The following is a 22,763-nucleotide window of genomic DNA, read 5'->3' as shown; positions in this document are numbered from 1 at the left end:
CTGTAATCCAGCAGAATTTTAAAATCTGCATTTAAACCCCTTTTGCCCCCTTGGTAAATAAATGTACACATCAGTCTATTGAGTCCCAGTGACAATACAGTATATCGATGCCATATAGCTTAAAAAATATTATCTTTGATTTGATGGCCGGGAGGGGACATTACATAATATGCTAATGCAAGAGATAAAAAAACAATCCTCTATCCCTCCATCCAGTAAAATAATGACCTTGAAATCCAAACGACAGACTTGGAAGCTCTTGGCCGACCATGAAACTACATTTAACACAGTAAAGCACTTTTTTCAGATGATGAGGCATTTCATTGAGATTTCACTAGTTGATTTCAGCCAACTCGACATGGTACTATCTTTTTTATTTTTCCTCCAACCAAGAGGGCATTACCACATCTCTCAGGTGTGTAAGGCTTCAGACAAGCACCTGCATATATAGAAAATACTCAGTATAGTTTGGGCTTTTGATTTTTGACTTGAGTGCAATGTGTCTTCCATCCTCTGCCCCATTTGAGGGGAAGCCGTGTGGCTTGAGGGACATCTTCAGATCAATCGGTTCTGACGTGATGTGACTAAAGGCTTGACAAACAAAAACAACTGGACAAATAATTAGAAGTGACTACTGAAAATCCCTCTGAGTGAAGTCGCGTGTTGGGCGAGGTGACAGAACAGCGTTCGAAAGCGGGCATCTTGAGGGCTGGATTCATCTGCACTGTCAAAGTGAATCGGACGAAGGACGCCGGCGGGGCATTTTCTAAACATATGTAGCACCTCAGGAAATCTCCATTTTAGTGTGGGTCAACAAAGGGTGAAGAAGTTTGTCAATCAAGTCAGACAGCTCCAAACCAATTTCTACTAAAGATTTTGCACAAAACAATAAAGGGAGTTTATTAAAAAATATATTTATTATTATAAAAACAAAATAAAAACACTATCACCCTCTCCCTTTCATTGTCATACAGATCATTTGAATATAAATGAGACTATGACACTTGATGTAGATAGATACAACCCTCTAAAATGCAGCTTTACAAGAATCGAATTGTATGTATAATAATTCATAATGATCACAATTATCATGGTAATTCAATAACCTCACCACCTTGTTCTCTCTACACATCTATCTCCACCTCTATCTCTAAATTCAGTTTCTATTCTTATAAATGAATCACTATATATCCCTACCTCTGTCTCTACTTCTATCAATCTCTTTATCCATCTATATTGCCATCCCTGTGCTTATCTCTTCCTCTACGTCGGTCTCTATCTCCATGCCTATCTCTCCTCTACCTCGGCACAACCAGAATGAAGGCTTGCAGAGTGGAAAACACCAATAAACTTCTTAAGTTCCCTACTTCACCGACACTTGCAGCAGAGAGATTCAAAGCAGGAATGTGACGTAATCTCAGTGAGCGATGGGTTTACAGGCTCTGTTTGCAGTTAGATGCAGGAAACTACGAAAGGCCAATTAAAGATGGACAGTTTTCATGAACTCAAGGTTCATACTCGGCTTTTGTGGTTGTGGCAAATGGTGACATTAAGCAGAGGCCCCAGTTTGTCCCATCTCCTAATTGCTGCACTTGTCCCAGTTGGAAAGTTGGTATCTTTGTAGTGATTATTATTTCTGCGTGACATCTCCTTGTCGAGCTAATGGTATGTAAAAAAGTGTGAGAGGTAAGTGCACGTGACGTAAAGTTTCAGTAAAAGTATTTAAAGTAGTTAGTTTTAATTAAGAAATAGAGTTTTATTGCGGGAAAATAAATCCAACTTCCTCATCCCAGCTCCCAGCACACATTATTTTCTTATGAATGCTTATGGATAGAATTCACCGAATAAGCAGTGGAGGCTCATCTATCTACCTGTCTACCATCCCTGGTTCAAACCTCAGGACAAACAGCATCACATTAAGACAAGTCCTCTGCAGCAAACTCTGATTCCCTAAACAATGGAAGCACAATAAACTGATTCTCTAGTGGAAAGACCGACGACTGAGACCGGACCGAAGCCTGCAGAATGAGAGGAACAGTGCAGATTGTACCCTTGATGTGACATGGCTCTTACAAAATGGACAGTTTATACCGGCTTTTAAGAGCTTAATAGAGCCCTGGCTCAAGGGGATTATCAAACAGCTGCTGGAGGACATGACGGCAAAAAAAAAAACTACCTTCTGGTATATGAATGGGGTTCTGTAACTCGGCCGCACAACAACATAGAAATTCCGACGACAACGCTCCCATATGGCCTCACCTTGGCTCATCCGGGTGGAGAATAAAATGTCAGTCCTCGGAGTTGGTGTATCGGCTGTTCGATTCTCATGTTTCCCACCAGTTCTCAAACGTGTCTCAGTTCTTCGGCCAAATAGATGACTGGTGACCATGCCGTGACGTCATTTCTCGTCGATGAGCTTTCACAGCACGACCGCATCCCTCAACTCTACCGGCAGGGAAGTGAGCGAAATGTGACAGATTGCGCTAGAGAGCATCTGTGTCCTTAATGTAAACGGTGTTCTTCCCGACCATTGAACATTAAGTTCTCAAAACAAATTAATCGACGTGGAGGATGGGTTCAAAATGGCTATTGCATTACATGAATTTGGTTATACTGAATTTGTCATAAATCAATCTTTAACTGAGTGGTACGTAATTATTGGTGATAGAGATTTCAGAGCTCTTACAATGTCAGATTCATATAATAAAAAATTTAATCATGTAAATCCCTCATGAAGCAGAGTGGAAAGGATACCGAACAAAACAAATTTCCCAAAACAAAACTTTCTATTTTTTATGTGTAATTTTCTGTGCACTCACAAAATTATTGTGATATTCTCATATTTTACGCAATCAGAGCTCCAGAGTGTTTGTGGCACGTATGACATAAAAACTTTCTGTGTACCTTCGTCCTTTTTGAGAGGCAAAAAAAATTGTTTTAGTGTTACAGTAAGTCTCTTTGGAAAAGCGATCCATTGGGGAGTGCAAAAATGAACAAATTTTGATCTCATCCTTGGTTTATTTTCTAATAAACCATGACTGAGTGGACATCCTGGTAAAGCTACAGCGCACAGTCATAGTTTGGTGAAACTGTTTCTGTCGTCTTCTTCTTCTTTTGTCCGGTCCCTGCTTTTCATTTTGCCCAAACGCTGGATGCCTGAATGTCTGAGATCCCTTTGGTTATTTTGTCTTTCTTCATTTTCTTTCTCTCTCTCGCTCAAGAAACAAGCTTTTGAAACCACATCTCATATTTTCTTAAGTCAGTAAGTCAACAACAAAATGTCCTAACAACTGGACTGTTGTGCTGCCTGTTTACTCAAAACGTTGGCTTCTCTCATTGTGACAAGCAAGGCGGGCCAAGAAAGTTGGAAAAAACAAATCAAATGAGTTTCTAAAATTTGTGCTTCTGACACAATAATGAAGGAAATAAGGAAAAGAAAACATTGCTTCGCAAAAGCGGCGTCAGTTACTTACTGGGCTGTCTGTCCTTTTCAAATTATAATGTCATTGGTTTGAAAGCAGCACACAGTGAAGACAAGAGAACTGAGAAAATAAAACTGTTGGATGCTGGAAGTAAACAGACAGACAGACACACAGACAGACAGACAGACTAGATAGCAACTTGCATAACAAATGATAATCAACACATCAATATTCACAGGACATGAATGCACATGCCTGGTCCTCAGAGTGGCTCCTGTCGAAACACAGGATAAATGGAAATGGCGGCATCAACAACATCCCCCATCTGCTTTGTATTCCACCTCAAGTACAACGATCAGATCAATTTGTACCTCGGTAACCATGACACACAGAACGTGTTCTTGCAAGAAGAGGTGACAGGTTATCGGTGGAAAGTGGCAGGCGGGCATGCTTTATATAACTCAGCCGATAATGAGGCCGTTCCATTCCTGGCTGTGTTCGTGTGTTTAAAAACCAAGAAAGCTCCAAGTGCTACAACTGGGAATTCAGCATATGTATATAAAGTCGATCAATATTTACATAAAGTGGACAAATAGGTGTTAATTGCCTCAGGGAACCAAATATTATATGATATGAGGTAGAGAAAGATTATGTAAATATCATATGAGACACCAGATATCAGAGCAGGGGCTCCCAAACTAGCAATCAAAACTGTTTGTCCTATTTTAAAAATGTGCTATTTTTTTATGTATTATTTAGCCGTCTGAATTTCTTCTAATTTCATGACATGGAGAGCAACATTTTATGGTATACAATACATTAAAACATAAAGTCATGGATTTTATTTCAATTGGAACCCTTGTGTGGATTTTTGAATGAAGGAAACCAGGCGGGAAACAGCCTCAATTTGTCAAAGGCCTCATGACCGCTCGTGCAATCTCTGGTCACCCCCTGTGGGGGTCTGGCACCCCAGTTTGGGAATCACTGGATCAGGGCGTGAGCACATGAAGGTCGCTTGGGGGAAATATTGGTTTTGTTTTGTGATATGGTCATATTACCACACTATAAAGCTATTAAAAAAAAATAATGGTTGGAGATAATGTGCATCTAATGTGTATATACAAATATAATGTAATGAACAATCCAATCCAATATAGACACAGAGCTGAGGGGAAAATGAAATAAACATTTTCACAAGCCATTGGAGCAGGCATAGCCAGGACTGTCTTCTCTGGAATCCCTTCCCCAGTGATTCAATGGGAGATATCACAGGATCTGTAACACTTCTGCATTCCCACACAATAAAGATGCCAATTGGGATGAAACAAAGACAGACGGGAAGACGACCACATGGCTCTGTTTTGTTACCTCTCTTTCACACCCAACCCGCATTCTTCCCTTTTTCGATCCAGGACCCATGCAGAGAAACATGGTCTTCTAGACCTGGCCATAAAATGCAATCCACATTATTTAGTTATTTGCATCTGCAGTCTCTCCATCGTGTTTAAGCCTGAATCAAGCTGAACCAATGTCATGTCACAATGTCAGTCATCAGTCAGTAATTGAAGTAACATTATTTCTATGGATGTGTCTCTGAAGAATGATCTAATTCCCATCACTGTACGATGCAAAACAACACAGTTACAACACCTCTTGAAATCTCTTGAAATCAATACCGTTATTCTCATATTGCCAGGCCGCCATCTAGGGGCCAACACATAGAAATCGCGGCAACCATCAAGATTAAAAGGCTCATTGTGTATTCTTGTCATACTAAGGAAGATAACGTTATGCCATTTATTATTAGTGTTATAAATTATGTTTTAATAGTAATTTGATTCATCCTTACATTTAATAAGTCACTACTTTTATGTTCCTGAAAGAATTGTTTTGAAAGATGCCGATTTATTTTATATTATGAATGTAAAACATTATCAGTTTTGAGAGTTTGTTTGAAAATCCTTAATTGGTTTGAACTAGGGGTGGGCTGATCGATACCAAAAGTATCGATACTACGTCTCCTTCTGAAGATCCATTCTAGCGTCAATAGGAACGATACCAAAAATGGACAAGTTTCTCTCTTCAAAATAAGTAAAATTGCTATTTCTTTTTTATTATATGTATATTTTTCCTCACTTGGCTCGCTGCCCGTCACTGTTTGCTAGTGAACGGGAGATCCTTTCCACACCACACCCACATGGAGCACCGTGCAGTGATGTGTTGGTCCTATGACCCGGCCTCTGTGAACGATGGTCGCCGCCTCCCTCTGAGAGCATGTATATTTATTTATTTATTTTTTGTAAATTAATACAAGACAAAACAAAAGGATGATCCTGTCAGGTATTGGCTGAATACGATCCCGAAACATCTCACTTTGGGAATAACATTAAGAGCCAACCATGGTGAGACTTTGTGTGTTGCACCGGTAACCACCGGTTATTGTTTAATATTATATCATAAAAATTAAATTGAAATATCAGTCTGTAAAGTGTTGTGTAATTATTTATTAACCATGCTATTTTATTAGTAGTGTATTGTTTTTGTTATACAACTAAGATAATTATTCTTTAACCATCACTATGATGAAAAATGTAAAAATGTTGTTTTACATTATTTAAGGTACTCTGGAAATTATAAGGTTTAGTATAATTAAATTGAATAATTTAAGGATATATGTGCACACATACCAATCACAGGTCAAGACATGGGCTAAATTTGGCTGATGTATTAAAGGCATAAAGGTGGCACTGAATGAAGAGCCGTTTGGGAGCCGAAAGAGATGTCTTATTGCTGAGCTGAGCCAAATGATCCGACTCACTAGTGCCACGTCACGCATGATAATTTAAACCAGCCGTGTCAGTATCGGTATCAATTTCGGTGATTCTGGTATTATTTGGTATCGGATCGAAACGAAATTCTGCGGTATCGCCAACCCCCTGTTTGAACATAGTGTTGTGTGAAACTATGTGACATTTGCGTGTAAAGAAATCACATTCACTGGTTAGGAAGAATCGGCAGCCAATATGAAAGGAGGTGCACAAAGGGAGACACCCCAAACTCCTCCTTCCCCTGGTGAGTGTTTTAAAAGAAGCCGTCAACCACTGTGTCTTCAGGCGGCTCCTCACTCGAGTTTAAGAACTTTTACGTTTTTTAATTTAAATTAAAATTTTGATTGAACAAGCCTCTTCCAGCCACCCAGTTGAAGAATTGTGTTTTCTTATCTTCTTTCTTTTATTTCGTAACCTTGAGGTTTGGTGATTCAGCCGATCCGCCTGGGAACTTTGGCGTGGCAAACGGCGTGGCTGAAAATCACTGGTGGACGGGATGAGCTGCAGCAACTGCCCATGGACTCGACTTGGCCCATGTAAGCTTTGGAAAGCCGACTGAAACTCTCCACCACAACTCGACGATCCGTAAGGCGGAAGTCTTCCAATTCTGCTTCTTGATGAGGCTTGATGTCGAATTAAATTCATTTCCCTCTTTTTTTGGAGAAGTTTACTGCCCTTAGCGTATGCCTCATTTTATTATTTTGATGAAAGAGTCACATAGCTTCTTGCCTCACTATTGTTTCTGAGTTAAAATGGACCTATTGTGCTCCTTGTCCCTGAGGTCTCCAAAACAAGATTTTGCTCAAAAATAGCACTCAGATAATGTATTCGAGCCATTCTAACATACAACAAATCCACCCTGTCTTAAAACGGGCTGCTCCCGAGGCCCCTAGTTCTGTGAGCCACTGGGGTTTGAGTATGAGGGCATGGCCTCTGGGTTTTGTTTTATTTACTTGGTGAACTTTCACCGATTTCACCTTTTCAGTCCACCAAAAACTGTTTCTGAACAAATTTAGGGTGAGAAATAAGCAATCCAGTTGCCGAACCTTCACTCATATTAGATCTACAGGGCCTAAATTTAAACATTCGTTTAAACTTTCACTGCGGTGTTCGGACCAGCCCAGAGCTTGGAGCAGCACAGGATACGGCCGGTCATGGGGCTTTTCATTCAATTACGGAAACGTCGGAAAATAAAATTAAATAAGTCAAATATATACATGTACAGTTTTCTTTGGAGAAACGCAGAGTGGATCGCGCACCATAGCCTACAGTTCCCAAATGTGGACACACACACACACGCACGCACGCACGCGCGCGCGCTTTTATTGCAAACACAGCAAGTCTGTAGAATGAACGACAATATGTGGCTTGGAATAATTATGTTGTTTTGAAGACACTTTCATTTGATTAGAGATCACAGGATCGTTGACGGAGTGAAACACTGACAAAAGCAGAGGAAAACAACAGAGATTGGCCCCGGTAGTTTGCCGCTAATCCTGTTTGTTTCATTTAATCCAGGCCTCCCAGTCCCTACAGCATGATGTTGCAAAAAGATTAGTGTCCTATTCCTTTTTGAGGCTTATTTGAAACTAAAGCACAGCAGGAGGCTGAGGATAAAATGCAGTGAGCAGGTATAGCACGAGCTACAGCCAAATGTAGAAGCATTTCATGCACTGTAAAGATAGTGTAACATAAAAACGAATTAACAATGACATAAAATAATAGCTATGCTGAATTATGGACAACTGTATTACTATCTGCATTATCAATAATTGCACTCAATCGAATGGATGCAGATGTGTGTTTCTAATAAAAGTCTTCTGCAACAATGGAGTCACAACAGCCTATCAACATAAATAACATAAATAAACTACATGCAAAGAGGATTCTGGTATGGAAAGACATTATGCATCCGTTTATTAGAGAGCTCATGTGATGGAGAGATTTGATGTTTGATGTGAATTTGGGACTTTCCCAGTATAATATGACGTGTACTTTAATCCAGACATTCTCAGCCATGGGATTGCGATCCCACTTGGGGTTCTTGATATGCACGCGGGGTCGCAGGATATATATATTATGTGTCTATCGCTGTATTGATATCGGATTCATTAAAAACATTCTTTTAATTAAAAACGGCACTCCCTCCATGGCTCAAATTACCATGAGAAAGTTGTGTAATATGCAGTTTTGAAAGTACAAACAACAAATATTAATTATCCTCAATTTGTTACTTATACGGTATGCCTAAATGAGATATGTAATTAAATCAGCAGTGCTGGCTCCAAAATAATAAAATGATAATTATTTGATTTGTCAGTCTCTAATAACAGAATTTGTTTGTATTGTTAGAAACGTCAACACAAATCTGTTCATAGATTAATTGATGTACTGTTTTTATAGAAATCTAGATTCTATAAAAACAGTACTTTGGCTCCAATGAAGTGTCCAACGATTTGTAAAATACCACGAGGGATTCTTGGCCGAGGTCTCCGCTAACTAAACTCCGGTTGTTTTGAATCCAAACGAGAGCAGAGTTTAGCCCACACACCGCATGCGAGGGGAGAAAGGGGACGGTGGGAAGAAACAGAAAGTTGGAATCAACGGACGGAGCCATCGCTGTACAAACAGTGAGCAGACCTCCGACCGTAGCGGGAAGGCTCGGTCCCGCGGGCGCGGTCGCTCGACGCAGGCCGCGCTCGACGGCCAACGCGGCTCTCTGCACATCATCGCTCAGTGAGACCGTTTATCTAACGACTTAACCGGCTCTGATTGCGTCACAGCGGAGCGCCGTGGAGCAACGCTGCTGACAAGCGCCACTAATCATGGAGGACGTCCGGTGGCAATGCAGCCCGGTTGTGATGCTCCTCAGTGAGCCCGAAGCAAGCTCCACCGCCGTCCCGGGAAGCCTCGCAGCGGGCTTGACAGGTTGGAGGGGAGTACCTGGTCTGTTTGTGAAGACACAGCCGGCAAAATAAATTTGGCCTCTGGAAAATAAGTCTCAGTAAGTTCAAGGATTTTCCCAGAAGTTTTTTTTTTGACTGCTTACGACCGGCATCCAGCACGGTCTTCTGAGATCCGAGTTGGCGTCGAATATGGGGAAAAACAATGTGATGTGAATTTAAAGTGATATCTCATATGACGGCTGATGGAAAAAAAATAATCCTATAACTGGGAGACTGAACGGGCGTCTTTTCTTGAGGTGAACATGACACCAAGTACAAATTCTCTACCTATTCAGATACAAATATCACAGCCCTCACAGCCCACACCTTCCAAACATTCATCATTTCAACATATCATTTCGAAGAAATAGCTCGACCTCAGACGTCCACGAGTGCAGACAGAGATGGATGCTCCGAACTGGACGTCTGTAAACGGTCGGGCGAGAGGAGACGTGATGAGCAAGGAAGAGAGGATTTTAAGGAGCCGAGCGGGCGGGAGAGAAAGTATCGGATGTTTGAGCTTAGAGGGAGGATTAGCGTCGTGCTCCATCCGCGCGCCTCTCTTAGCTTTGCTTGCTGTGATCCTTGATCAGCAGATCTTTGTGGTGTGATTGTAATCTCAGCCAAGCATCAGCACCCGGGACCCATCTGACTCGCAAAAGGGAGACGTTTAAAGGTGAACAATGCGGAGATCGGATAAATGTGAAGTTTGTGGAATAGATCATTCTATATTTGTGCAAGGCCTCAACGGTCTCAAATAACCATGGAGCAATGCATCAGGAATTTAAATCCAAATTAATAATAATTCATTCAGATAAGCAGTCTCTAAAGACCATGGTTTCAGCCTATGTACCCTAAGTGGTACATTCAGCTCATTGTAAGGAGTTGTTACTGGTCTTCGGACGGTTGTTTAAGAAAACAAATTGGACTCCCTTAGATACATAAATAACACTGGACAGGTTGTTAAATGGACAATATTTATTTGAAGAACATTTGAGAACCGGAGAGGAAATACTGTCCAGCTTGAATTACTGAATCAAGCTGTTGTGACGCTAAATCATCTTGGTAAGTGATTGTTTGAGAGTGGACTCTTATTAAAAAGTTAAGATCAATCTACAAACACGCAATTATGACGTTAGACGTTAATCTGAGTTAATCGTTCTGATCACCCACTGCATGCAATGCTTGGGTTTAAAAAATTACATGTTTATAACTCAAACATGGAGCAAAAATATCAGCGGACGACTATTTACAATTTGTCAATCCCCCGTTTTACTTTCTTCACAAAAATAATTTTACTACTACCCACTCCAAACTAAAAGTACTATTTATTTAATGTTGTGGCTTGAAAACCTTTTCACTTCATCCAGCTTTAGCACTTTTTTTTCCCCATTAATCAACACTTTAGAATCCCCTGATTGTCATTTGCGAGATTTGACATTTTCCAAGCCCATGAAATGTGTTTAAAATAGAACACAATTTATTCGAAATGATGACATTTAAGCAAGTCTGAGAGTTACAAAAAACATTCCTCTCTCTGAAATTTAGCTTTTCAGTTTTCTAGTATATCCATGATGGTGATGGCAGTTGAATGTATTTATTTTTATTTTATTGGCTGTCATCATCTTTGCAGAGCAAAGGAATGGCCTTTTCCTCCTGCATACAGCTGGCAACCACAATTTAGCAAAGCTGTAAATCAATTGAGAGAACATCAGTGGAATTACTGGGAAGCAGCGAAAATCCTTTATGTTATTAAAAGCACAGACTTATATAATGCATCGCTGTTCTGCAGTGACATAATACTAGTGACATTCTCCACAATGATACAATGACTCTTCATATCTAACACAAACTACACACTTGGATGGACGCAGGAAGCAAAAGGTGAAGATAATGCTGTGAACACGAGACTATATTATATTATAATTCACACTCGACATGAAAGGCTGTGAATTGGGCAGGGGATCGTAAAAAATAATGAATAATAAATAAAAATAATAACAGGGTTTTTTAGTTTGGATTTTGACTGGCTTTAACCAAGCATAGAGGCACCTTTCTGCCTGACCTTCCTCTTCGGAAAATTACAATGGTAGTCGTTCTACATGAACGTACGGACAATCAAGCAAATTGATTCCGAATCACACACCACTGGCGGCTTCCAAAAGCTGGGAAAGCAGATTTGGCCATTTTAGACACAGGGAAATACTGTGTGAATTATGAAGGGAATGGGTTGCATGATAACCTTGAGGGGAGTACATTGAGTACATTGAATATGGCTGTACGAACATTTGACAACCCTTCATATTGACAAAATAGCACCTATATCAACATCACAAACCCCTTTATATTGATAATTTGGGGATGGCTAAGATATCTACACACAATAAATATTTGAGAAATGATCATTAGTAATGTGGATGTCACTAAGCAGGTAGAGGGATTCAAGATTCAAGATGTTTATTTGTCATATACATATACATACGAGCATACATATATGTAGTGAAATGTAGTGAAATGACATTGCAACGCACCCAGAGATTACGCACAATAAGTACTAAATTGGATTGGTTAGGAGGCAGTATATGAAGTTTACTTCACAACCATTAACATCAGAAAAAGACAACATCATGACAAAAATCCCAATATTTTGTCTCATATTGCAATATTGATAATATATAGATATATCTCCCAGCCCTAACCCTTCATCAACTAATGGACTAGTAGTGGTGGTCCCGTGAATATAATAATTAATAATTAATAATATAATAATAATTTGTGTGATGATGCTGAGCCTCTGCACTATGTGCTTTACTCTGTATGTGCGTCAACTTGCTTGTGCTTTGATTCAAATGCGCATGTGTGTATATGTGTTTGCGTGTTATCAGACGAGTCTTACAGTAATCTCTCCCATTCTAAACAGCCCCTGGAGGACAGGTCCACACCATCTGTCCTCAATGCTCATTTTGACCTACTCCCAAAAGACAAGGACAGGCAGAAAGCTAGCAGCATCTGTAGCCTGGCCGCTCCGTCTGTCACCCACTCTCATAGGTGTTTGTGCTTTTCGGCACCCACAGAGGGACATGCAAAGTGTTTGAAATGATCAGTATTCTGTTACACCAATGATATCATAGAAATGCACAGTAGTTGTGTTTTGTGGAGTGCACTGGTGGCTATTACTAAATATGATGCTTCTTCTTTGAAGCCTGAAAAAGCTGTGCAGCCAAGATGAGGTAAACGATTTAAAAATATCTTTATGAACATTAAACCTGACTGCGTAATACAGTCACCTTCTCCTCTATGTCTTGGACTATTTTACAAAAAAAAGTGCTGATTTTCTGGTATTGTTTATGGTATCCTGTTTAATCAAAATGTTCCTCAGTTCATGGTTATTTTATGAAGCATTTATTACAAGAAAAAGCACATTAGATAGAAAAAATATACATATTCTGAAACCGTAGCACACAACATATTAATGAAAAAGAAGGAATTTTATAGGCAGTTAAATGAATAACAAAAATAAATAACTTAATAATGGCTAAATTAAAAATGCTGGGAAATTTAAATTGAAATTTTGATTTGAATTTGTTAAACAATGCATTTTGCGTTTGCAGTGGTTCGAAAACAAGATTATCCTCCATATGTTCAAGTTCAAGTTAAAGTGATTATTTGTCACATACATATATCGGTTATACATATATCCAGTGAAATGTGTATGAACGTGTGCGTTGATGGGCAACTGTGAGGCCTTTGTGTCCTCTGGACTAGAAAGCTAGAAACATACTGTATATCACATATATATCTCACAATGAGTGTCTGCATGAGTATTTGTAATACACCCAAAATATTTGAACAGAACTAGAAAGCAAACAGCTTGTTTTGAGATTTGAAAGTCGACATCCTACAACCTGAGTAATCTTTGGATAGACTCAATTCTCTCCCAATCTACAAAAAGTTGATGACATCAACATTTAGTCCCCGTGTTGAGAGCTTTTACAGAGCTGTGGCTTTATTTGGCAGCTTTAGGTCAATGTTTTCTTAAACTATATTTCCCCCCATTTTTCAACAGCTATATCCTAACCCAACCTTTACCTGTAGATTTTACTTTATAATCCAATCTTTATAATCCACTGATCCCATCTAGTTATGTATATAAAGCCAAAATGTAGATACTGGCAAAATCCATGTTTCTCTGATGATGGAACAAAGCAAACAATACATCAATAATCCAAACATCATAGATAGATCTACAGTTTATCATAGGAGTGAACTGTCAGTGCTTTGATCCCTCTTTTCATCGTACCGATTTAGGAGTTGGATTACACTAAAATGCATTAATTGTATTGCTAATAAGATGGGCACCACCACAGGAAGCTGACCCTATTTCCCCAAATGAATTACTTTTCAAAATACTATTTTGTGTTTTCTTTGAAGCATGCAAGACTATAACAACAGACAAACTGCTTTTGACTTCCAATTCTGACCCCAGGCTTTAATATGCTGATGGTTGGTCAAACAACAGGACTGTTCAAGAATCCCAAGCTTGAATATCAATTTCGTGAGATCAGGAGTGGTGGAGAGGTTCACCTGTCAGTGCACCAGGGAGGTGTTTAGTGAAGGGGAGGTTATATAAGGGCTGGATGTGTACTGTTCAGATTATTTTGTCTAAGACCATGCTGTGTCACCACTAAGTTTGTTGGAAATTAGCGTGCCAATTTCTACTAAATTACATATTGTTTATATATACACTACTCACAAAAAGTTAGGGATATTCGGCTTTCGGGTGAAATTTCAGGATGAACCTAAAATGCACTATAATCTTTACAGGTGAACTTAATTTGACCTTCTCTAAACGTTTGAATGCACATGTCCAACTGTTCAATGTTTCAGTACTTTTTGCAAAACTTGCTGTTCTCTAACAAGGAGCTGAACAGCAAAATTCAGGTGTTTGATCCATGATCCATTGACCAATACGTTTCCTGGTTCAATTAGAATTGGTAATTAAACAGTCCTCTTCATCATGCTGCTCACATTTTGACATCATGAGACCAAGACGACACCTAACAATTGATCAACAGTACCTCACCATTGTGAGGCTTCAAACAGGATGTTCTCAGAGGGAATTGGCCACTGAGCTTAGAGTGTCACAGAGTGTCATCAGCAGGTTGCAACAGAGATACAGAGACTGGAGGAGTCACAGAAAGGCATAAAAGTGGACGTCCTTTGACCACATCCCACACTGATGAGCGCTTCATTGTGAACAGTGCCCTGCGCAACCGGATGATGAATGCCACTCAACTCCAGGCACATTTAAGGGAGGTGAGAGGCACCCAAGTGTCACGTCAGACCATTCCAAACCATTTACATCAGCGCGGTCTGCGTGCTAGACGACCTGCAAGGGTACCTGACCACACCACCAGGCACAGGCATCATTGTCTTGCACGGGCCAGGGAGCATTTACGCTGGACGAGGGACCAGTGGCCTCAGTGCTGTTCTCTGATGAAAGTCGATTCACGTTGAGCAGAAATGATGGCCGCCAACAATGTCGGAGACGTCAAGGAGAGAGCTATGCATCAGCCACTGTTGTCACCAGACGAGCCTTTGGTGGTGGTGGTGTTACAGTGTGGGCAGGTGTGTCTAGTCAATACAGAACCGCCCTACACTTTGTGAATGGTACAGTGACAAGCCCATACTACCTGAATAACATCATTAATCCAGTCATTGTGCCCCTGCATGAACAACACAGGCCTAAGTTCATCTTCATGGACAACAATGCTCCAGCTCATCGAGGTCGCATCATTAGGGAACGGCTGCTGGAGACTGGGGTACCTCAAATGGAGTGGCCTGACTTCTCCAGATCTGAATCCCATAGAAAACCTATGGGATCTGCTGATTAGCTGTGTAGAGGCTCGTAACTCTGCACCCCAGAACCTCAATGACCTGAGGGTCGCCCTTCAAGAAGAGTGGGGGGCCATGCCTCAGCAGACAATAAGTCGACTTGTGAACAACATGAGACGTCGTTGTCAAGCTGTAATTGATGCTCAAGGGCACATGACAAGTCATTGAGACATTGACATTTTTTGTTGTGGTAAACCCACCACTGTTGTTGGCTTTTGTTTCAATAAATTGTTTGAGATGAGGAAATCACCATTGCATGCTTCTACTTAAATGCCCTACTTTCATGATATAATATCACTGTAGCGTGAACTTTTTACATTTTCCATAAATTTCACCCGAAAGCCAAATATCCCTAACTTTTTGTGAGTAGTGTATATATGTATATATATATATACAGTATATATATATATATAATATGTCTACGTGCTATGAATCCTAATTCAATGTATGTATCTCACTTCCTAGCAGATCATGATGTATTGTTTGTGAGGTGATTGATATACTATACAGTACCTACCTCTAAGTAAGGCAGAATTGTACAGAAGCAGATCATGCACTGTGTTGAAGCCACTTAGTATTCTTTCATGTGAGATAAAGTTGAAACCTGTAAGTAAGGCAAACTGTCTTAATTTAAAGGAGAAAGTAGCTGTATATTTTGTTATGCTGTATTTACATGTTTGCCATATATAGGATCCGGATGGAGGCTTTAGAGATTCCTTCTTAACCTAGTGGCTGCATTAATAATGTAAGCTAACAATATGTACTTTTGTTTATTATTTTTCATTATGGTATGCATGGCAAAATATTGACTTATGTTTGTTTATTGTACAGAAAAATCATCCACTGATCCAGTCTTCCACCCAATCATCCATTCCCCACTCAATAAATGGTTAAATGGCTCTTGGATCCTTGTGTTTAAATGTGCACACCGGCTAGGGGCTCTATGGTCCAGTCATCCTTATACTACTTAACCTGGCAAAATAAATCTAATTTACGTTACATGCCAAGTTCAAAGTATATAGTCTTTTTACATGGTCCTTCGAGCTGAATAAATCTCTGGACTGGATATGGATCCAAGAGCCAACCCAGATGGTGTCTAAGAGGAATCAAATGGAAGACCACGTCATGAGAGGAGGCCAGCTGGTTATCTCTAAGACTACCAAACAGAACTGTACAACCAAGCCCTCTTCCAGGATGGAGCAACCTGCATTTCACCTCCAGAGAATGTTCTATTAAGGCAAGAAATGGCACAGTTAAAAAGTATGGTCAGCGAACTTAAAGATAGAGTCGAACAATATGAACGTGTAATTCTGAAGTAGATGACTCTGATAAGAAGCAATGTCGTGATGAACCATCTGATAGAGAATGTGTTGAACAGCACCAGCGTTTTTACCAAAAGAAATACACTCCTTATGATGAAGTGCATTCAGAGCCTGCACTTTCAGAGTCTGTACATGTAACGGAATGTAGTAGGATTTCTCAGCCAGTAGAGTACAAACACTCCCTGCCAGGAGCACCAACCAAAGTATCGCATTGCGGAATTTAGAGACAGAGCACAAAAAACGCTGAGCACTTCAGCCCAATCTGCAACTAGAGGCAGTGAAAATCTAACTTCTGTACCTACTAGTCAAGTGTCCCCAGCTCATTAACCTACAGTACCTGTTAAGGGCCCCCACCAAATTGACCTGCCAGTCAAGCGCCGCCAATTCATGAACCACCCAGCCAGGCACTCTCAGCTCAAGCACCTTTCAGCCAAGCCTATGTACATTCTAACCAACTGTCTTCCACTCCTGCACTTTTCAGCCAAGCACATTTAGCCCAAGCGTCTCCCAGGCCAACGACCTCAGTACACTATAATCGACTGCCTGTAGCCCACAAATATTACAGCCAAGTGCCACAAGCCCATGTGTATTCCAGTTGGGTGCATCTAACGTATGCACATAAAAGCCAAATGCCCCTGACCCATGTGCATTCTAGTCAAGCACCAACAGCTCATGCATAGCATAGTCATCTACCTCCTCTTCAACCATCATGAGCTTCTTTACAGTCCGCCCATGGACTTTTAACCCACGCTGCCCAAGTCCCACCTCATGTTTATCCATCCCAGCCTGTATGTCCACCCCAGCCTGCATTTCCATCTCAGCCCATTCCCTTTTCCCAGCTGACCCCATATATTACAACCCCCACCAGCTCCAGCATGGCAACATCCGGCTGAAAATTTTGACTAACTAAGATATGCTCCACACATTCAAGGACGCTCATTTCCTGACTTCACATGTGAGGACCATGAGTTTGCAATGTTAAAGATGGCTCTCAATAACCTCTTTCCAGCAGAAGAATTTGAAATGAACAAATATCATATTCTGTTAAACCACTTTCAGTTGAGCTCAGCCAGTCATATTGCCCTTTCTTATGCTTATGATCCACGGCCCTATACCAAGGCTCGACCAGCTTTGGAGCAGCAGTATGGTCAGCCACATTGCCTTGCACTGAGAAACATACAGTCTATCCTGAACCTTCCCATAGTTCTCCCTGGTAATGCAGATAGTTTCCACAAATTTGCAGTACATGGTGAGATCTATTGTGGGTATATTACAGTCTCTAGGGCAAGAAGGGGCAGTAAAACTTGCTTGCGCACCACAAGTTCATTAAGAAAATTATCCGCTCAATTAGTAGCAAACTATGCAAGACATGCATGTGCCGTTCACTCAAATGCCCATTATAATTTATTAGACTTCTCACTATGGCGCCAAGGATAAGCAGAGTGCCAAGCAGTGGCAGCTCAGGCCCCAAACCTCCAAATGCGCACCTCTCAATACCTGAGAAGGGAATACAGTCAAAGATCGGAGTTTTCCATATTATCAGCTACCATACTCCATGGTGCCAATTCCAAAGCAGACTGAGACACATTTATTGTGCCTCAGGCACAAATTACATTTTTCGTGTTCCTAGTGTCAGTCTATTGATCATTCTGTGATTAATTGTGAAAGACTGAAATAATTAAATACAGAAAAAGTGGGTAACGGAATTCAAGAGCAAGGAAGATGCCGTAGATGTGAAAGGTCACGTATGGCAGAAAATTGTGATTTAAAGAAACTCTGCAATAAATGCAATGGAAAGCATTTGGGTATCCAGCATGATGTGAATAAACAAGCTACTGCATCTAAAGTGCTCAACATGAATCCTTAAAATAAGTCAAGTCCCCCAAAGTCATACTTAAAGCAGTTAAAGCTAATCTAATAACAACCGGACCTTTGAGACCTATGCAATCCTGGACGATGGCTCAGAGCGCACCATCTTACTGCCTTCAGACGCTGAGTACCCTGATTTAGATGGGGCGGCCGAGAAACTTGACCTGCGCACAATAAGCCAAGAGACAGAGACCATGCTGGGTAGGTCAGTCACCCTAAAAATTTCTGCAGCATCAAATTCAGAGAGAACACATACAATTGAAGGGGCATTTACATCAGATAGACTCCCACCGTTGATCCAGACTTACCCTATCAACAGGCTCAAGCAATGCTATCGCCATCTAAATCAAGTGCCTTTGGATGCCTTTTCCAATGTACAGCCTCCGGGTAGGGAGGGGAGATTGCATTGAGTCTGATAATCCCCACCTCACCTCCTGTTGAAAGCGTTCTGTTCATAGTGGGCCCTTGCAGCAGTAAATGCTAGACTTGGCTGGGCACTCCAAGGGCCTTACCTCCCTACCAATGCCCCTTCTCTGTCGGGCTGAACAGCAGTTTCAGAAGAAACCTGAGTTAGCTGAAATCCACAATAAGGAAGAATATGAGCTGGTTCAAGCAGGTTACATAGCCAAACTCAGTACTTGCCAAGTCTTTTAGTCCTCCCTAGGTCCTCTATACCTACATATTGGTATATTCCTTATCACAATTGCTCTTTTTCCTATCAAGGCCAAGTACTCAACAACCAGCTACTCCCTGGTCCTACTATATGTCCCTCTGTTATTAATGTGCCCCTGCGATTCCGCCAGCAGACACCGCGTTCCAAATTATTATGCAAATTGGATTTAAGTGTCCTAAACATTTAATTTTTGTTTTTCATATAAACTCATGAATGGTATTGTGTCTCAGGGCTCTTTGGATCACTGAAATCAATCTCAGACACCTGTGATAATTAGTTTGCCAGGTGAGCCCAATTAAAGGAAAACTACTTAAGAAGGACGTTCCATATTATTTAGCAGACCACAGGTTTCAAGCAATATGGGAAAGAAAAAGGATCTCTCTGCTGCCGAAAAGCGTCAAATAGTGCAATGCCTGGGACAAGGTATGAAAACATTAGATATTTCACGAAAACTTGAAGCGTGATCATTGTACTGTGAAGAGATTTGTGGCTGATTCAGAGCACAGACGCGTTCGTGCAGATAACAGCATAATGAGGAAGGTTTCTGCCAGACAAATTCATGGGATTAAGAGAGCAGCTGCTAAAATGCCATTACAAAGCAGAAAACAAGTATTTGAAGCTGCTGGTGCCTCTGGAGTCCCGTGAACCTCAAGGTGTAGGGGAGAGGCTTGCAGTTGTGCATAAACCTACTATTCGGCCACCCCTAACCAATGCTCACAAACAGAAACGGTTGCAAGGTGCCCAGAAATACATGAAGACTAATTTTCAAACAGTCTTGTTTACTGATGAGTGCCGTGCAACCCTGGATGGTCCAGATGGATGGAGGAGTGGATGGTTGGTGGAGGGCCACCATGTCCCAACAAGGCTGGGACGTCAGCAAGGAGGTGGCGGAGTCATGTTTTGGGCCGGAATCATGGGGAGAGAGCTGGTAGACTCCTTTAGGGTCCCTGAAGGTGTGAATATGACTTTGGCAAAGTATACAGAGTTTCTGACTGACCACTTTCTTCCATGGTACAAAAAGAAGAACCGTGCCTTCCGTAGCAAAATCATCTTCATGCATGACCATGCACCATCTCATGCTGCAAAGCAAAAGATCTATGAGGGTAGGAGACAGTTTGCATCAAAACAGCAGCTCAGGGAGGCTATTCTGACATCCTGCAAAGAAACTCAAACAGAAACTCTCCAAAATCTCACAAGTTCAAGGGATGCAAGAATTGTGAAGGTGATATCAAAGAAGGGGTCCTATGTTAACATGTAACTTGGCCTGTTCAGATGTTTTTGATTGAAATAGCTTTTGATTTCAGTAAATATGACCTCCTAATGCTGCAAATTCAACAAATGACCATTTTCAGTTCTTTACAACATATAAAATGTTTTGAAACTCTTGTGAATAATAATTTGGAACAGTGCATTTTGAGTTTTTTATTTTGGAAAAAACTGCTGTTATCATTGGGAGGTTTGTTCAATAACATTCAAATTATACCCTAATGGTTGATGACTTGAAAATTATACTGACTGTCATTTGCATTGACTATTAAGGAAAATCGGAGAAAAATATAATTTGCATAATAATTTGGAACGCGGTGTAGAGTGGCTATAAGCAGTGACATAAAATCTAATCTTCACCAAGTTAGACCATTACCTGAGGACAGACTCTCCTTTGATTCTTATGGCGCAACATGGAACGTAAGGAGCCACCAGAGGCGTATGAATGGCAAGTGCTCCCATTTGGAACAACTAGCAGTCCGTGCTGTGTCATATATGCAGTCCAAAGGCATGTCCAGGATCATAATGAGCAGAATGGAGATGTTGTGGAAACGGTTAACCAGTATTCTATGTTGATAACTGTCTTCGATCACTCTCTTCACTAATGACAGGAGGATTTGAGATTAGGCAACGGGCCAGTAATACTCAATCTGTTGTGGATGATTTACCATCAGGGGCACGATCGGTCAGCGCTGAGCACTGGCTAAACCAAGACCAGACAGACCCAAGGGAAGGCGCTCTTGGGCCTAAGTTCAACAGATTCCTTTGGCTTTAACCTGTTCCATACCATAAACTCACCTTGAGAAACATCTACAAAGGCCTAGCCTCACACTGATCCCGCCATTAAACAAGCCTGGGGTCCACATTTCCATTTGGAGACATGCAGATTGAAATTTATATCTCATTATGCAGTGTTTTACAATGATGTAGCTGTAATTGTGAATATAAAAAAGGTTATTTTTTATCATTGAGACATTATGTTCACTCATGGAATTAAATGACAATGATAAATACCTGCACCATAGAAAGTTATTATCCAGATGACTCACAAGGGTAATGGGTGGGTATTGACATCACCCAGCCATCACTTTTCCTTTTATAGCTTTATCCTAGTATAGTCATGTGTCCAGTCAGAGACGGGTGACAACAATGCCACAGTTAACCCACATCTTGTATATACAAGTGTGTTTTAAATGCAGATATTGTAGCTGCCTATGTAATCCAATGTTCTATGGTAATCCTATGACACAACAAGGCTTGCAAGAGGTGAGTAGGTACCAAAAAACAGAATAGAATCATCTTCTGTCAGAATGATGTGCCAAACACATAATGGACTTTGTGAATGATCTTTGAAAGAACAGCTGCATACCTAAGTCAATCCTTTCCTTCAGGGAAAATTACGAAATTCACATTTTGGTTAGGAAACAGATGCTAAATACAGAAATCATACATGCAGACAACAGCCCAACTTTATATTGGGAAAATCATTTGAGCTATGACAAATGTGTCTAATCAGTAGTTAATTAATGCTGGAGCACACACACACACACACACACACAGCACAGCACGTGTGGTATTAGTGTGAATCATGGTGGATGTGGCCTGTGGTGAAATGTTTCTTGACGAAGAGGGACGGCAAACTTTGGCAATATGTCTTATGCGTCATGTCACAAAATGACCCCAATATGACTTTGCAGTACTGTTGTATTACAAAGTCACACAGATGAAAGAATCCACGGCATCCTTACTATTACTGCATTGACCTTAAAAATAAAAGAATGAATAGAGGAAAATGGCCACCATGCAGGGGTTGAAGTGCATTCCTCAAAGATCCTGTCACCTAAATATGTTTTCCCTGCATGGGATTCCGCTCTCTTTCACTTTTTTTCTCTCAGTAAAATACATGCAGCATGAGTAATATTATCACACAAAATCTCCGATCGACAGGTACATCCATCTCTCTGAGTTACTTATACTCATACGCAAAATGGCTCAGATGTAAAGACACGCACTTATGTGTTTATCCCTGAAATGACAATCTTCTTCAGCTAACAACATACACATTAACATATGCCCACATGCTGTACATACTCACATGACCCCAGATGAACCACCCTCACCCCACCCCTCCCAAACACACACAACTATTTCTGCATCTCACTGTGAGCAGCTTTCGTCACTCACCCTGGCTGTTGGGTCCCCCTTCACCCTCTTCGCAGTCTGGCAGGTTGTTCTGCATCCTCTCTGCTCCCCGCCGGTCGAGAGAAGCGACGACAACTCTGGAGCTCCAAGGTCTCCGTAAAAAAAAAAAAAAAAAAGATGCACCTTATTTATTAGGTCTCTTGCCCTCTGTGGATTTTCCAGAGGAGAGATATGGGAGAAAAGGAACAGGTCTATCTCTACTTATTGGTTCTCCCTCTCCTTGTCTGTCACCCCGTCTTCAGGCTGGAGAATGGGACTGTGGTGCTGAGTGGAGTTGTAGACGGTGCGCCTGTAACCACGGTCACACGCTCACACACTCGTTCATACTCTCAGTGCCTGTG

At 40.9% G+C, this 22,763-nt stretch overlaps 1 protein-coding gene across 1 annotated transcript in view; it reads right to left on the bottom strand.

Annotated features, from left to right (window-relative positions):
- LOC307241263 (solute carrier family 12 member 5-like) overlaps positions 1-22,459 on the bottom strand; it is a gene marked incomplete at both ends in the record, with an annotated part of 37,143 nt that extends 14,684 nt beyond the window's left edge. The window contains one exon of the mRNA XM_080015307.1: positions 22,405-22,459. Within this exon, the coding sequence (XP_079871433.1) occupies positions 22,405-22,459 (55 nt within the window). The remainder of the gene's footprint in view (positions 1-22,404) is intronic.
- Positions 22,460-22,763: the final 304 nt, after the last annotated feature.

This window comes from Zeus faber (assembly GCF_960531495.2).
Source record: "Zeus faber genome assembly, chromosome: 15".
Lineage (NCBI taxonomy): Eukaryota > Metazoa > Chordata > Actinopteri > Zeiformes > Zeidae > Zeus > Zeus faber.
The sequence above is the reverse complement of the archived record's forward strand: the minus strand, read 5'-3'. Positions and strand labels throughout refer to the sequence as shown.